The sequence below is a fragment of the Panthera onca genome, chromosome A3 (genome assembly GCF_046562875.1).
Source record: "Panthera onca isolate mPanOnc1 chromosome A3, mPanOnc1 haplotype 2, whole genome shotgun sequence".
In the NCBI taxonomy this organism is placed as follows: domain Eukaryota; kingdom Metazoa; phylum Chordata; class Mammalia; order Carnivora; family Felidae; genus Panthera; species Panthera onca.
This window is the reverse complement of record NC_138341.1, coordinates 30,021,672-30,037,607: the sequence shown is the minus strand read 5'-3', so window position 1 is coordinate 30,037,607 and position 15,936 is coordinate 30,021,672. Positions and strand designations below refer to the sequence as shown.

Here is a 15,936-nt window from a genome sequence, read left to right as displayed (position 1 = left end):
GTGTGTGTCACTGGTATCTTTATAAAGAATTTCCTTTTTGAAAATGTTTTTGTATTTGGAGGTTTTTGAACAAATCTGTTTGTAATCACTTTTGAAGTAAAATTTAGGGTTAAAGAATTTGAAACTGCTGACAAATAATGACTTGATTCCTCCCTGTAGACTTCAATGTTTTTAGCTGACAATATACTGTCTTTCCAGGTACCGAGAAATTTGGTAAGCTTGACACAAATTCTGCTAAATAGATATCTTCAAACTGTTTATGTTAAATATTTTGTCCCAAGTGTTGACACAGGTATAATCTTTTTGCCGCCATTCATGGTAGCAGCCTTCAACACACATTTTCACGAAACACAATTTGTCAGGTAAGTCATCTTTATTAAGGATTCTTTGGAACACTCCCCCATTACACACGGATTTCATATCCTAACAGATGAGTCCTTGGCAGGAGCTGGAAGTAGAAAGTGGAGCTCAACCAAACCCCATCCTGGCTTATCTGAATGCAACTATTAATGATCATATCTGGTTAACGACAAATGCAGCGCAAATGCTAAAACTGAATAGGACACAAGGCAACAGGCACAAACAGGGGCTCTCCCAGGAAACACCTATAACACTGACCCCTCAGAGGCAGCTCATGGTTCTCAATCAGTGGCAGCATAGCAGTATCGCCAGAGAGCTCTTCAAACAATACTGGTGTTCAGGCTCCACCCCCCGAGACCCAGATTCCATAGCTATTGGAATGGAGCCTGGGAACCAGCATTTTAGTCTCTAAGAGAGTCTAAGGTGCAGCTCAGGCCAAGAGCAGCCTCACGCACTGCTGTTAGGCCAGATCACCGTGGTCCTCCAGGGCCGTTCCTCAACTCCTAACGCTATAGGATGCAGGTACACAGTGATTCAGATGATAGAGAGGAGGGAGGTAAATCAGGAATGGCTATGCTGCTGCCACACTTTCTCTGCACCCCCATGGTTGTATTGTTACCATGGGCCAGGGGTGGGTGCATAGCAGGTGTTCTGAGAAACGAGAAGAGCGGAGGGTGGTCCTGCCATAAACCCTGTGAACATTAGCCATGATATGGTCAGAATGATTGCATGTAATCCTTTAAAACATTTAATGAAGCTACTCCTCTATTGTTATGATAAAAATGAAATTTGTTGAGGGTTACAGAATCGTAATTAGAAATAAAAATGGAAAAAAATCTCACAAAAGCTCTAGTGAAGCCTGTCTTAAGTTGTGCACTCGATTCTGAACATTTATTTTGAAAATAATCACCAAATGTAAATCCCCAGCACCCTCAAAATGATGTATCATTTTGCCTCATTCTATAAGTTTCTGATCATCTTTCTCACTCCAAGTTTCAAAGTATGAAAAACCACACAGGCAGAAAACAATCACAGCACATCCACTGTCCAAGCCCTACACGCCTTACTGCCCCATAATGCATTGGGGTTGTCCCAGAGCCAGTCGGGAAAGCAGCATCTGTCAGTGCTTCACCTGCTCTGAATTCAGTTTCGAGGCTGTGAGTTGAACTCTGTACAAATGTTCTGGATGACCTTGGGGACAAATTTGTACAGGTTGTCAAACTCGTCGACAAAGAAGGAATGGTCCTTGGCGGGGTGAGTGGCAATGACTTCCAGCTCGTCCTGCGCAGCCCATGCGACACCTATTGCGTAGGTGATCACTCCTGTGGGGACAAAGTTTAGATGAAGCAAAAGTGCCCAAGAAAAGGTACTGCTGATGAATCCTTGCCTTACTGTTGCTCTGTTGGCTATTGTGTTTGAATGCAAACAAATTCAAAATCAGAAGTGTTCCTCAAAGCATAACCACCTGCTATGTGCCAACAGTAACAAAATTGATAGAGCTGCCATCTCATAGGAGTTTAGAATCTTTGGGAGGAAAAAACCCAGACAAAATGGAATAAATAAGTAAGATGTTCATGTCCAAGGGCAGTAGAGGGTATTTTGGGACAAGTAAAACTTGGTGCCGTGTAGATGACATCACACAGTACATGCCTGCTCTACCTGTGTGTAGAGCCAAACAAAATCTGATTGATTGATTGATTGATTTTTCAAAGATTGTATTTGTTTTTAAATCATCTCCATACCCAATGTGGGGCTTGAACTCACAACCCTGTGGTCAAGAGTCGTCAACTTGCTCCACTGACTGAGCCAGCCAGGCTCCCCTCAGTCTTAAATGCATCAAAAGTCAGTTTGAGATCTTAACGAAAACCGTGGAACTGAATTACTTTAGGCTTGAAGGTGACTTTACAAGCCATACAATGCAATGTCATTCCCAGCGCAGGAGCCCTTGCACAAGGACCCGGAGAGACGGTGACCCAGCGTCTGCTCCATCACTGGTATGAAGAAAGGCTTTCAAGACAAGGAAGTGCCCAACAGTGTTGGATGCTGCAGGGAGGTCATGTAGGATTAAGACAAACAAACAAAAATGCACATTGGATTTAGAAAACAAGACATAGGTAGAGTGGTGAGAGCAGTTTCAGGGAAGTAAGTAGATGCCAAAAACCCCAGATGAATTGCTGTGAGGTGAGAGTGAAAAAGAACAGAAGATGTGGACACAGCACATAGAACTGATCCTTTTCAAAAGTTTGGCTGCAAAGAGAAGGAGGTAGGTGGGAAGTGGAGCAGAACATGGTGTCAAAGAGTTTGGTTTTATTTTTTAGGGAGGGATCTCGGTGTGCCTAGATGCAAATGGGGAAGGGTGCTGGGGGGTTAAAGGTTCTGGAGTGAGGAAAAAGAGTCCCTAGGGAGGAGAGGACAGACTCAGAGACTAGGCATCTGTCCTCAGTGGGAAACCTGGAAGACTCGCTGCTGGATGGTTCCTGATTGGGGTTGTGGGCAGCTGGTCAGCAGGAGCTTGAGGTTACTCTGCAAAAGCCTGTTCCCATGCCACCTGCAGGCTGGCAGAGTGGGGTCAGCTACTTGGCCATGAAGCAGAGGGGAGAGCCTGGGTGTGGCTCTCCTACCCAGCCACCCATGGCAGCCCGTGTCACCATCTTCCAAGCGCCCTGTTGTGTTGATTGGAGAGTCATCCACACCTCACATGGCTGTGGCCTAAGCTGCTTTTCAACTGTGGCTCGAAAAGCTGCATTTAAGCTGCCAGTCCCTTGTCTTACCTCTCCAGTGTCTTTTCTCTGGATGTTGTCTATGTTGTTGTCTACAAACACTAGCATTAGGCTTAAGAATGCTGCCAAGTGGCAGTGGGAACAGATTTGCTGCACAACGTGGCTTAGATCGGCTAAGCCCTCGTTTTGCACAAAGATTGAAAGGCTGCCCCCCAATAAAGGCAACACAAACAGTATTAGAAATTTAGCTTTTCAGATCCTTGAGTCCACCCTTGTAGAGAACCTTCCACTGGCAATTCTGACCAATGGTCAGCCAGCCTTGGCTTGGACACTCCTGGGGACACAACGCTCATTGCCTCCACATAATTTGCTTCTATTGTAAAGTTTCCCAGAACGTCTCTCTCAGTCTTCGCTGCTTCTAATGAGGAGGCCGAGGATATCCTCTGGGTGAGGCCCAAAGGATGTCCATTTAGGAAAATGAGTAAGAGTGGAGCTAAACATGAACTGGAGACAGATGTTTGGAGATAGCAGGAGAGCCCTGGGCTTTCAGACAAAAGCTGGCCCATCTGGCTCTGCCCACTCACTTTGGAACTTAGAGAAGGCTGCGTCTCAGCTGTTTATCTTCACTCCGCTGACATGAGCCCAAGGGAGGCTGTGACTGCTGGCCGACTTGCAGGCCATCTACCATTTTGCTGTTGAATACCCCCCGTAGGCTCTACAAGGGCAAATCACTGGGAAGACTCTGCCTGAACCTGGTGTCTGGTTACTTTGGTTCCCAGAAGGCAGAACTGCTGGTTCATGAAGGCTTGTTTATTTTTCCCCCTCCTTGTTTAGGGAAGGATTAAAGCAGCTTTAAAGAATACTGAAAATCTTGCAAACTAACGGAAATCAAATGCAGGCGCAGAAGAAGGGGACAACCCTGGCCCTGAGTGAGTCTTCTACCCTAGTATGTATCTGTCCAGTCTTTGGTGTTCACGGACAACTCAGTTTACTTTGGTTATCCTTACTATTATTACTAGCACTTGGGTTTTTGACAGTTGTTTGTATTTTTGTGATGTTTTATGGTACTTTTCAAAATGGTGATTCAACTTGATTCTGTGAAAAAGGCATTTAATGGGACTGATTTTCTAAACAGCTCAATTTTCATAGTTTTAATTTTTTTAGTTTATTTTTTGAGAAAGAGCGAGAGCGAGAGCAAGAGAGAAAGAGAGACAGAGAAAGTGAACAGGGGAGGGGCTGAGAGGGTGGGGAAGAGAGAATCCCAAGCAGGCTCCGCACGTCATCGCACAGCCCAATGTGGGGCTCAAACTCACAAACCATCAGAGCATGACTTGAGCTGAAATCAAGAGGCAAACGTTTAAACTGGCTGAACCACCCAGGTGCCCCTCATTTTTCATAGTTTTAAACTTTCTGTTGCCTTCTTACAAATTTTTATTCAGAAATATCTCTTTAAGTATTTTGGATGAAAATTTCTTTGAGGTTTCCTCAAAACCCCCAACATCTGGCTAGCAGCTACTTACAAAAATTAGTACTTTTCTTTTAAAACACTAGTTTTCGGGGCGCCTGGGTGGCTCAGTCGGTTAAGCGGCCGACTTCAGCTCAGGTCATGATCTCACATCCGTGAGTTTGAGCCCCGCGTCAGGCTCTGTGCTGACAGCTCAGAGCCTGGAGCCTGTTTCAGATTCTGTGTCTCCCTCTCTCTAACCCTCTCCTGTTCATGCTCTGTCTCTCTCTGTCTCAAAAATAAATGTTAAAAAAAAAAATTTAAAACACTAGTTTTCTTCAAATTTCTAACACAATTTGGTGGCCTTCAATAGAGACTAAAATAATGAGTCAAATTCCTTTTTAATGCATTACAACTTCGCGTGTAATGCCTCAGAGTGTTGGATGCAAAGGAGAAGGTTAATGTTTCCAGTCATCTGCAGGCCTTGGGTTTGCCATGACACTTTGTAAACCATCGTGGTACTCCCCACCTTGTTCCTTCTTTGCTGCTCATAGAGGCCTGTAGTGCTTACCAGCACCTCAAATACATTCCCCATGGTTTTGGGCATTTTATTAAATGGTGGACAAAACCAGTGCATAAAAAGACAGCCCCGGGGTGCCTGGTGGCTCAGTTGGTTAAGCTACTGACTCTTGATTTCTGCTCAGGTTATGATCTCATGGTTCATGAGTTTGAGCCATGCAAACAGCCACAGCTGTGCTGTGCTGACGGCAGAGAGCCTACTTTGGATCCTCTGTTCCCCTCTCCCTCTGCTCCTCCCCTGCTTGCGCTCTCTCTCTCTCTCAAATATAAATAAATAAATAAATAAATAAATAAATAAATAAATAAAATGTTTATAAATATATATAAATATAAATAAATAACATATTTATAAATGCATATAAATATATAAAAATACAAATAAATAAATAAAATATTTGAATAAAACGTATTTAAAATAAATAAATAAAATAAAACAAAATAAAAAGACAGCCCCCTCCTTGTCCCTCACTGGGACTGGTCAGCAAGACCAGCTTACCCTTGTGATGGGCAACCATGGCCGGTATTCGGACGTCATCATAGGATCTCCCATCAGTGATGAGGATCATTAACTTCCTCTTGTTGGGTTTGGACTTCTTGAAGAGCTGTTCCAGGGCATAGTTGATGGCGGCCCCCGTGCTGGTCCCACCACTCCAGTATCCCACCCTCTTGATGGCATTGAGGATGTCAGACTTGGTGTTGTAATCGTCAAATCCAAATTCCAGCCGCTGCTCGTAGGTGTACTGCACAGCCCCGATTCGTGTGTCTATGTCCGAAATCTCAAACTCTTTGCTGAGGTTGGCCACAAACTGGAGAACCGTGCGGAAGTTGCCTGTCCCCACGCTGCTGGAGCCGTCGATGACGAAGCCAATGTCGGCCGAGTTCAAGCAGGTCTTGCTACAGGCCAGTCTGTCGGTGTCGCAGACCCGCTTCACCAGGGCTTGCACTGTCTTGTGGAGGCTGAACCAGCTCTGCACATTGAGCGAGTAGAAGCCATTTGTTCTGCACACAGCCTGGAAGACAGAGGGAAGGGACACTCGCCACGTCAGGTGTCACATTCTCCAGGCTGTTGTCACTACCCCGACCAGCAAGGCAGGTGAAGAAAGAAGCGAACAGACTCTTGTTTTCTGTGCTCTTCTTCCTAATGCTCTTTCTGCACCACGGTTCCCCCAGTCAGGTGCTCACTGAGGCAAAGATCCCTCAAGTTATCTCTGGACTCAGCCTTACTCCCTCAGCTGGCTCTCCGCTTTAGGGGAGAGCTATCACTTAAGCAAATCCTTAGAGAGAGGTGAATCACTCATTTCAGCTTTGTACCTGTGCCTCCCTGGGCCCCTCAGTTCATTTGTACTGGCAGCCGGCCATGAGATTGGCACACCAACATATGGCGCCAACATATGAGAGGATTAAAGAAAGTTTTTGTTCTGATGGGGAAAACGAGATACAGGAGAAATAGCTGAAGAAATGTTTCTGGAGCAGCCTTGCACCCAGCAACAAGGGGTCCCATACATATGTAAGGAGTCATGCTAGAAGTTCTCGGAGAGATTCTCTCATAACCCCCTGCCTTCACCCTAAAAGGAGGATATAACCCCTCTTCGTGAAGGAACAAACTGGGGGCCGGCTGTGAAGGGACATCCCTGAGTCCCTAAGATGGGAACACAAGTCTCTCTGCCTGCAAAACCCAAATTCTGTCCTCCAGATGACCCTGCCTCCAGACAAATGAGTATTTATTGACTTGTGCCCAAGCGTGTTCCAGAAAAAATTAAAGGTAGCTACAAATAAACATTGAGCAACCTGACTGGTGTGCTCCTGGAAGGGACCAGGCTTGTGTTCCTAAAGTGAAGTGTTTCCTCCTTGCCGCTGTCTGTCCGGGGGTCACAGAGAGAGTCACAGACCTGGTGACTACAGATGAAGCAGTAAGATTAACAATTTATTTTAAAACAAGAAATGGCTTTAAAATATCCTAGGAAATGTTTTTAATTGGTTTGCAAAAACCTAAAAGGGGTTTATAAAACTTTCCATGAACTAGGTGGTATTTGAGATGAGTGTCCAGGTTGAGCTGAGTTCTAGCCAGTGGAGGGAAAGGAGGGAGACCCACCAGGCACTGGCTGAGGTCATGGAGGGAGAGGGCAGTGGTGCTTGGCGTGGGCAGGAGATGGGTCGGGACCACACTCCAGAAGGCCTCAAGAGTATGGGGGACAATGAAGGGTTTGGAGGACCCCTCCGGACTGGAAGAGCTCTCCATAAACAGGAGTTGGGCTTCATTGTGGAATCTAAACTAGACTGGGGAGCCCTAAGGGGGGAGACAGACCAGATGCAGAGTGCTAGCGTGACCCAGGGAGGTGGCACTGGGAGTTATCGAGGCCTCTGGGACAGCTGTGGGGCCATTCATGTGAAGTCCAGAGGAGGAATAAATTTGGTGGGAAAGATGGCACTCAAGCTTTTTACATGTAAGTTTCAAAGCTCTTCATGACATCAGGTGGAGGGAAGTCAATTGGCTGGAAACGGAAACAGAGCTCAGGAGAGACCGGGGTTGGGGACAGATGAGGGTATTGTTGCTTGTGACTTGTGAGTGAGGGTGGCGGCTGTGGCCTGGGAGGACTCTGTGGGGAGAAAGCCCAATGAGAGGGGAGGAGAGGGCCAAGCGCTGAGTCCGGGCAAGTCGGGTGCAAGACAGGAAAGGGTAGAGAGAGCAAAGGAGATAAGAGCCACGCTGTGTCCTGGAAGTCAAGGGAGATGAGAATTTCAAGGACGATGAAGTGGTCAGCAGATTGGTGCAGGAGGTTGAGCCCTGTGAGATCTGGAGACACAGACCATCAAAGCTAGAAGGGCGTCAAAGACAAACCAGTACAACGTATTCCTCCCTCCTTTCTTTTCCGTTTCAAGCTGGGGCCTTTTCCTCGGAGGCAGGTTTATGTGGAGTCCCACTGTGTAAAACATACAAAAGGTGAGCTTCTCCAGGGGAGTGGGCGCAGAGGCCTGGCTCCCCGTCTATCCTGCTCCTGTCTGCTGCCAGCCATCTCCACAGAAACCATGAGCAGAGTTTGGAAACCTGATCTGCCTGACCTGATTCAATGCCTTTCTTTTCTTGTTTATTGGGTTGGTTAATCTGCAGTGTGTGTGTATGTGTGCATGCACATGTGTGTGAGCAAGTGGACACATGTGGCTGTGTGTGTGCTCCCATGAGGCCTCACCAGGTGGCCTGGTGGAGGTCCTCTGTGGCCATGGAAAGAGCCTGGGGAAGCCTCTATTGGAGACTTGGGGACACTGCTTCTCCCGAGGGGCTGTTGTTGGCCTCAGTTCACCAGGTGGGTGTGGGGTCTTGCTCTGAGAGGGTAAGTCTGGGTTCCAGACTTACTAGCCCCTCACTAGAGGCTCCCCTACCTAGAAGAGAGCTCAATCCTTCTTCAAAAGTAGGAGAAGAGCCTTGATGGCAGTTACAGCTTTGCAAAGTGCAGCAGATCCTGACGGTGGGTGGGTCCCTTGGGCAGTTACGTACCTTATGAGAGAAGTTGGGCTCCACCACGTACTGCTTCTCGTTTTCAGTGGCGCCTTCGATGGTGATGAAGAAAATATTGATTCCTGACTCCCTTGCAAACCTCGAAGCCTCCTCCACCTTGTCGGTGGGCCAGCCATCCACAATCACCACGGCCACGTTGGGAGCACTGCCTCTGTTCCCATTAGCTTTGGAAAAGAAGTTCTTGGTCACAAAGGAGATGGCCCGGCCTGGAAGAAAAAGAAACCTCATGCTTGGAGTGCTTAGAAATGCACGCAAGATCCCAGTGGTGTAAAGAGAGCCAGAAAAACCCATTCATTCTCTTCTTTTGTTTGTTGGTTCCCCCCACCCCCACCAGCTTTTTTTTTAAAACCACATTAACTATTTTGAGGTGTACAATTCAGTGGTATTAAGTACATTCACAATGTTGTAAAACCACGACCACTAACCATTTCCCTCCCCCATGTCACTTTAAGCCTTTAACTTCTAATTGTCTTTTATTTAAAAAAAAAAAGTGTTAGGGACCAGCAAACAGATGAGAAAGACTTTCATGGGAATAAAAGGGTCCCCTCTTTGCCTGCATGCTGGAACCATGCTATGCTCTTTCTGGGAGCATGGGGTGGGAGGGGTTGACCTGGAGAGACAGGAGCCTTTTCTCCACCTCCTGTCACTGGGGGTCAGCCAGCCTGGTGCTCTAGGGGCTGCTGGGTGTGGAAGGCTACATTCGAGGTTGAGTGGTGTCTTTTGTCCAGTTAGGGGCACAGGTCTGGCTGGCGAGGGAAGCACTGCACCTGCTAAGAACTGAGGGACTGTGTTCTAGCCCTGGCTGTGCTGCCTACTGGCTGTGTGGGCCCAGGTGGGTCACTCCGGGCCTCTGGGCCTGGATTTCCATTTCAGCTGAAAGCCACAGTTGTAAGACGTAATGGAGCCTCCCAGCCTGCCTTTCCAAAGCACATGTTTCACACCACATAGGACCTCAGGGATTTTTCAGTCAAGCAGGGTGACAATTGTCTCCGTTTGCTGGGACTTTCCCAGTTTAAGCGCTGAAAGCCCCATATGTTCCTGGGCAGATTGGGATGACCAGGTCACCCTAGAGTTAGCATAACTGCATACAGTAAGGTGGTGCTCTTAACCCGGGCTCTGTGGACCCCTGGGGGCAATGGGCATGGGTATCCACAAATTCCCTGAAATTATACACAACATTTTGTGTATAAAAGTATTTATTTGGGTAGAGGAGTAGCTTTCAGGAGATACTCAAAGGAGTCTTCAATCTAAATAAAAGTTAAGAACAACCATCTTAAGACTTTAGGATTAACATCATTTCACTCAATGCTTTTGGTTTTGGCCAATATCCTGGCTCCACGGGTTAATCTTAACCTGTCAAAGGAAGGATCAAATGATCACACATTCAGTTGCTGGAGAAAAGTCTTGGAAAACCCATGTGATCTGGCTGCAGGGAGCACAGTTGCTAAGGGAAAACCTGGCTGCTGAGAACTGCCTTCACAGCCAAGGGACATGTCCCTCAAGGCCCAAGGCACCTGGCAGTCCCCTCTGGCTTAATGTTAGATGCCTGTAAACAGAGCATACCCCTGGCCTCACCCAGTCTTAAATTTGGAGGCCACGGTCCATTACTGCTCAACCCACATTGCATCCACCTTCTAGCACATCTTGGAAGCAGAGGCTGGAAATCTGAAAACTACATTGTTGAGACTCCCTTGCAACTACAGCCCTGGATTTGTTCTAGTTTCATGAATCGATGTGCATACATGAAATTTAGAAGATTGAAGAGAGGCAGAGACTGTATTTTGGACTCTGCTCTTTCTGCTTATGAGCATCTGTAGGGTACTTGACTTCTTGGGTGGTGCCAGAGGAACTTATGTCTGCTGTCTAGCTTTGTTGCCATTGAGGTGGCAGGGTGCAGAACATTCTTTCTGTGCATGTGAATGGAGCAGGCAAGGCCTGGTTGGGGGGCTGACCACCGTAGCAGGAACTTCCTGACTGTGGTGGCTTCCTGGCTAAATCAGGTTCCTGAAGAGGCTCTGTTGGCAGAATTGAGAATGTGATTTCCTGATCTTGGAACAGGCAGCAGCTCCTTGGAGGTCCAAGTTTTGCAGGAAGACTTTAGAAAACATCTCTCAAAGTTCAACCTAGAGTTCATTTCTTCAGTCCTTTTGATTATCTTCAAAACCATTTAATACCTAGGAATAAACCCCTTTCTGCTTGAACCAGTTGAAATGGGTCCTGTTCTCTGAACCCAAACTCTGATCAGTACAGGGCAGGGATAGAACATGTTATCTGCTGAAAAAGGTACATGATTTTATTAAGACACCACTCTAATCCCATCAAGAACATAGGGTGTCTTCAGAAGTTTTAAAGTTTTGCTTCATGATACATTACTGCAATATGACTGATATAAGTATTCAATTGAAAACAAATCAGAAATAAACTCTATCGGGGCACCTGGGTGGCTCAGTCAGTTAAGCATCTGACTCTTGACTTCGGCTCAGGTCATGATCTCATAGCTCATGGGTTCGAGCCCCATGTTGGGCTCTGCTCTGGCAGGGCAGAGGCTGCTTGGGATTCTCTCTCTCTCCCTCTCTCTCTGCTCCTCCCCTGCTCACATGCTGTCTCTCTCTCAAAATAAATAAATAAACTTTTTTAAAAAAAGAAATTAAGTCTATTATGTTTGCAATGTGGTAATACTGATTTGGGGTCCCGGAGAGCAGTGACTTGGCTAATGTTTATTTAGCATTTTTCAAAGATCAAGGGCTTTTTCATTTGCCAGATACTAACATACTGGTCCACAGAGATGTAAAATGAAGCAGAGAACAAAATAATCAGACTTGTAGTAACTTCAAAGAAGTTCCTTCAGAGTCAGTTCTATTCTCTGTGTGCTCCATGCCAAGCAACTGTGGCTCACTTCTCCATTTCTTTGGGTTTCAATGATACAAAGAGGTTTCCTGAGAAGTAGATAGCCCTCCCAGTGCCCCCAAAGCCAGACTACCATTTATGAATTGAAACGCTGGCATAGGCTTACTGGCAACCTTTGAGTTTGGTTAGTATGAAAGGGTTCCCCAAAGCCTGGATAGCTCCTGGTGAACTGGCAAAATGGTTTCTGGACACATTGAGGGCTAGACTTGGACTTCTGGTAAACCCCCCACCCCTAACCACCAAGGTGCAGACATCTCAGGAGACTCAGCTTGAAACAAGGAACCTGTCTCTGTTTCCAGAGTCAACACTAGAACAGGGGAGCTCATTGGAAGAAGATTCCCAAGGGGCACTGTGGAGCTTTCTGAGTGGAACTGGTTATAACATTTAATGTTAAATAGTTTATGGCTTGTCAGTCAATTAGGAAACAGTTACAATAGCAGTCCTGCTTGTCCTGAAGAAAACTGCCAACCTGAGGAACCAGGCATGCTGGAACTCTTCAGCGTATGTGTGGTGATGATTCTTACCCCTGAATCCATGATGATACCTTAGAAAAGATACAATTCATTTGTATATGTGTGTCATTTCTTGATGGATTATTATTATTATTTTTCCTCCTCCTATATAGGATGTTAGAAGACAATCACACAGAGGGAGAACCGTGGAAGCAAGCTAGAATGATCTGAATTCGGTCACATACCTGCATTGGAAAGCCCTCCTCTCTGGGTGATTTTCTCTATGGCAGTTCTCAGATCCCGGGAATTCATGTGAGTTCTGAGGTTAAACTGGGCAGAAGGGTTGTCTCTGGAGAGTGAGAACAAGAAATAAAAATTAGCTGGAAAGAGAACATGTTATGTGCTGAAAAGGTATATGGTTTTATTAAGACACCACTCTAATCCCATCAAGGATATAGGGTGTCTTCTGAAGTTTTAAAGTTGTACTCCATGATTACATTACTGCAATGTGATTGATCTAAGTATTCAATTGAAAACAAATCAGAAATCAACTCTAAAATCCAACTCTAAAATCCTTTGGAGGAAAGCAGAAATCAGTCTATTCTTTTATATATGAATAGAATGAAGCCGCTTCAAAGCCTTGAGCTGGATTTCATAAAATGCCCCACTGTGGACAGAAGGAACAATGAGATGGGGAGACTGGGGTCCTCTTCAGTGTGTGTAGAGAAAAGTGGTCTGTTTTAGGACTCAGGGTTCTAGTTTTGAGTGTGCTATTTCCTAGCTGTGTGACCTTGGGAAGTTGTTTAACTTTTCTCGGCTTCAACTTCCTCATCTAGGTAAAAGCAAAGATTGTGACATTCAGATTTCTAAAAAAACCAGGATGATAGTCAAGTGGGATTCTGCAAATGTGTAGGTGTCCCCAGGTTGCCCCAGACCCTCCTCTCCAGGGAGACAATCCCAGCTGGCAGCCACTGCCTGGGTCACCCCTCTACTGGAATTGCGCCTTAACAGTGTTGTCCAGGAGAGGACATCCCTTTATTTTTTCATTTTGTGGTGCCTGTGACTGGGTGAGAATATTCAAATCTTACGCAAAAGGTTAATCTATTAACCAAAAGGTCAGCTGGAGATGAGGTGGAGTGAATTAAATGGAGAAAGAGAAGGAGAATCCTTCTCTAGAGACGAGTCTCTGTGGGTAAGCTGGGCGTACAGGCATGGGAGCAGCTGAGCAGAGGGTGTGGATACCTTTTATGACCAGGTTGGGGAGAGGGGGTCTATCGGGTGGGTGTTTGCACCCACACCCGCGATGAAGTGGGGAAGCACAGTATGAGCACATCTCACGATGCACTGACTCAGAGCCATTGGCGCGGCTTCATGTGAGTGTGACCTCTAAGGTCACGTGGGCCCCCCACTCCAGAAAAGCCAGTGCTCGGTTCAGTGCTCTGATGCTGCCATCTTGAAATCCTTAGCTTTTAAAACAGGGCCCAGCAAATCATGTAACAGGTCATGCCTGCAGTTTACTAAGCCTTCAAGGGGAGGGAGAAGACTTTTTTCTGTTTATTTATTTATTTTGAGAGAGAGGGCCAGTGCAAGTGGGGAAGGGGCAGAAAGAGAGGGGGGCAGAGAATCCCAAGCACTAATAGCGTGGAGCCCTACGCAGAGCTCGAACTCACGAAACTGTGAGATCATGACCTGAGCTGAAACCCAGAGTCAGGGGCCTAACTAACTGAGCCACCCAGACGTTCCAGGAGAAGACTTTAAAAAGCAGCCTTTCCACAAGCACCTGGAGTAGGTCCCAGGAGAAGCAGCTTTAGGCGGTTTAGGCGGGTTTAGGCGGGAATTCCAAGGGGACTTACAGTGGATTCTTAGCAAGTCCTCTAGGAGACCTGGCAGTGTGGTCACCAGGAAGCCAGTTCCCTAGGACTGAGAGGAGACATCTTCTGTCTCTCTCCCTGCTTCCCTCCCCTACTCTGCCCATGATTCCCACTTTTCTAGGTATCTCAAGGTGATCTATGTCGGAGGAGAACTCTTGGGAGACTGGCAGTGTGACCCTCTGTCCTCCATTTTATTAGTAAACGTGAGGGACATGGGCTGGTTCTCAGACCAAACCAAAGTGCCCAGAAGGCATGCTTGTCTCGGTGAGAGGCAGGACAGGCTCCATTCAGGGAAGATGAGGGAGGTTTAAAAGCAGCTCAGTGACGTGACTGTTGGGGCCAAACCCAACTAGAGAAATGCCACCAGGTGAAAACCAAGTTCTAGTTTAGGATTCAACAAGAACAAACAACAACAAAGCAAACTGCAGAATGGGGAAATGTGGGCATTTTAGCCGAGCCCGACCTTACTCTCAACCTAAGTATGGTGTGGGTCCTCACGAATGGGCTGCAGTAACACAAGCCCTGTGCGGGACGGGGAGGAGGTATCACACAGAGAAAGAGCTCTATGGTTTCCATGGTTAGATTTCTCTCTCCCTCCTGGCTCAAGGGTTTTTGGGCTTATATGCTTTGCAGATCAATGTCAGTGAATGCTGAACTTGCCTCCTGGCCATCAAGACTCAAAACCTGGACTCCCATCACTATTTGCTCATCATAGGGCCCGTGAGTCCAATCGGTAAAACTCTTCAAGTTCCTCTATACACCATCACTTGCTTTCATCCCTCCTCCATATGTCTGCAGTGACCCTCTGAGTTCAGGCACCCTGCTTCTTGCTGCTTCTATTATAAGAGTTTCTATTTGGTCTGTGCAAAGCCAATTGTATGCACATCTTCTAAAAACCTCTTCCTCATGTTCAGCTCTGAGAGTAAAATTCCTCTGCTCAAAAATCATCAGAGGCTCCCATGGTTAAACTTCATATTTTGGCTTTCAAAAGCCCATCCATAATTTAATGCCAACGTACAATGTTCATATCATGCTCTCTGTCTCTGTCTCAGGATAACCTATATCCCAGTTGGAAAGAGCTGCTCACTGTTTCCTGGTTTTTGAGCTTTGTGACTTTGCTCATTAACTCCCTCATCTGGAAAACCCAAATTGTGCTCACCCTCTACCTCTAGCTCCCTGTCACCCTGCCCGGTGCTGACAACCTCCCCATACCTGACTCTGCTCTCCTCTAACTCAACACCATACACAGTATTTAGTCCCTGCAGGTTCTCAATGAACAGTATTGAAGAAACAAACATTTCCTCTTTTTCTGTGCATCTCTACCTCTAAATGATGGTGTTGCCCAGAGTGTATCTCCTTCACGTCTCCCTCCTCATTTTATGCACTTCTCTGGGAGAGTTCATCAACTTCAGTCACCAGGGGTTCAGAGACCATTCACATGCCAACAGCTGTCTGGTACACACTGGTGGGTGCTCTGTCTTGAGCCCCAGATAGACATAAAATGACTTCCATCCATCTCTGTCCAGAATGCACTGTGGTGCCTGGGGGCGGTCCACAGCCACCTCAGGTTTGATATTTCCAAAACTGAAGTCATTTATCTTCTAAATCTGCTCCATCCAACCACTCATATCCCCTTCTGTGTTCCCTCTTCTGACTCATTGTCATCTCAGCAGAAAACATGCTGGACATGTTCTGACACCTCCTTCATCAAATGACATTTCCTATCAGACCAACCTCATAAATACCTCTTGTATCTCTCCCTTCCTTTCCATCCCCATGTTTGTACTTTGATCTTTCCTTTCTTGAACTACTGCTAGAATTTCCTACCTGGTCTTCCTGTACCCAGGGTGGCCTCTGAAGAGGACCTTTTTTTTTTTTTTTTTTTTTTAAGCAGGCTTCACACCCAGTGTGGAGGCCAATGTGGGGCTTGAACTCACGACTCCAAGATCAAGACCTGAGCTGAGATCAAGAACTGGATGTTTAACCGACTGAGCCACCCAGGCACCTCTCTGCAGAGGACCTTTTATTCAATAGGCTATACATGCTGATTAGAGGCAAATTAACCTGGGAGCTAATAATACTTCTTCCA

General features: G+C 46.4%; 1 protein-coding gene and 1 long non-coding RNA gene across 2 annotated transcripts in view; both read right to left on the bottom strand.

The window, feature by feature from the left end:
- LOC144615960 (uncharacterized) overlaps window positions 1-15,936 on the bottom strand; it is a 426,549-nt gene that overhangs the window by 319,655 nt on the left and 90,958 nt on the right. The window lies entirely within an intron of this gene.
- The window catches only part of VIT (vitrin), a 105,369-nt gene continuing 89,787 nt past the window's right edge, over window positions 355-15,936 (bottom strand). The window contains exons 12-15 of the mRNA XM_060652723.3: window positions 12,222-12,325; window positions 8,597-8,823; window positions 5,600-6,113; window positions 355-1,682 (exon numbers count right to left, since the gene is read on the bottom strand). Of these exons, the coding sequence (XP_060508706.2) occupies window positions 1,504-1,682; window positions 5,600-6,113; window positions 8,597-8,823; window positions 12,222-12,325 (1,024 nt within the window). The 3' untranslated portion in view covers window positions 355-1,503. The remainder of the gene's footprint in view (window positions 1,683-5,599; window positions 6,114-8,596; window positions 8,824-12,221; window positions 12,326-15,936) is intronic.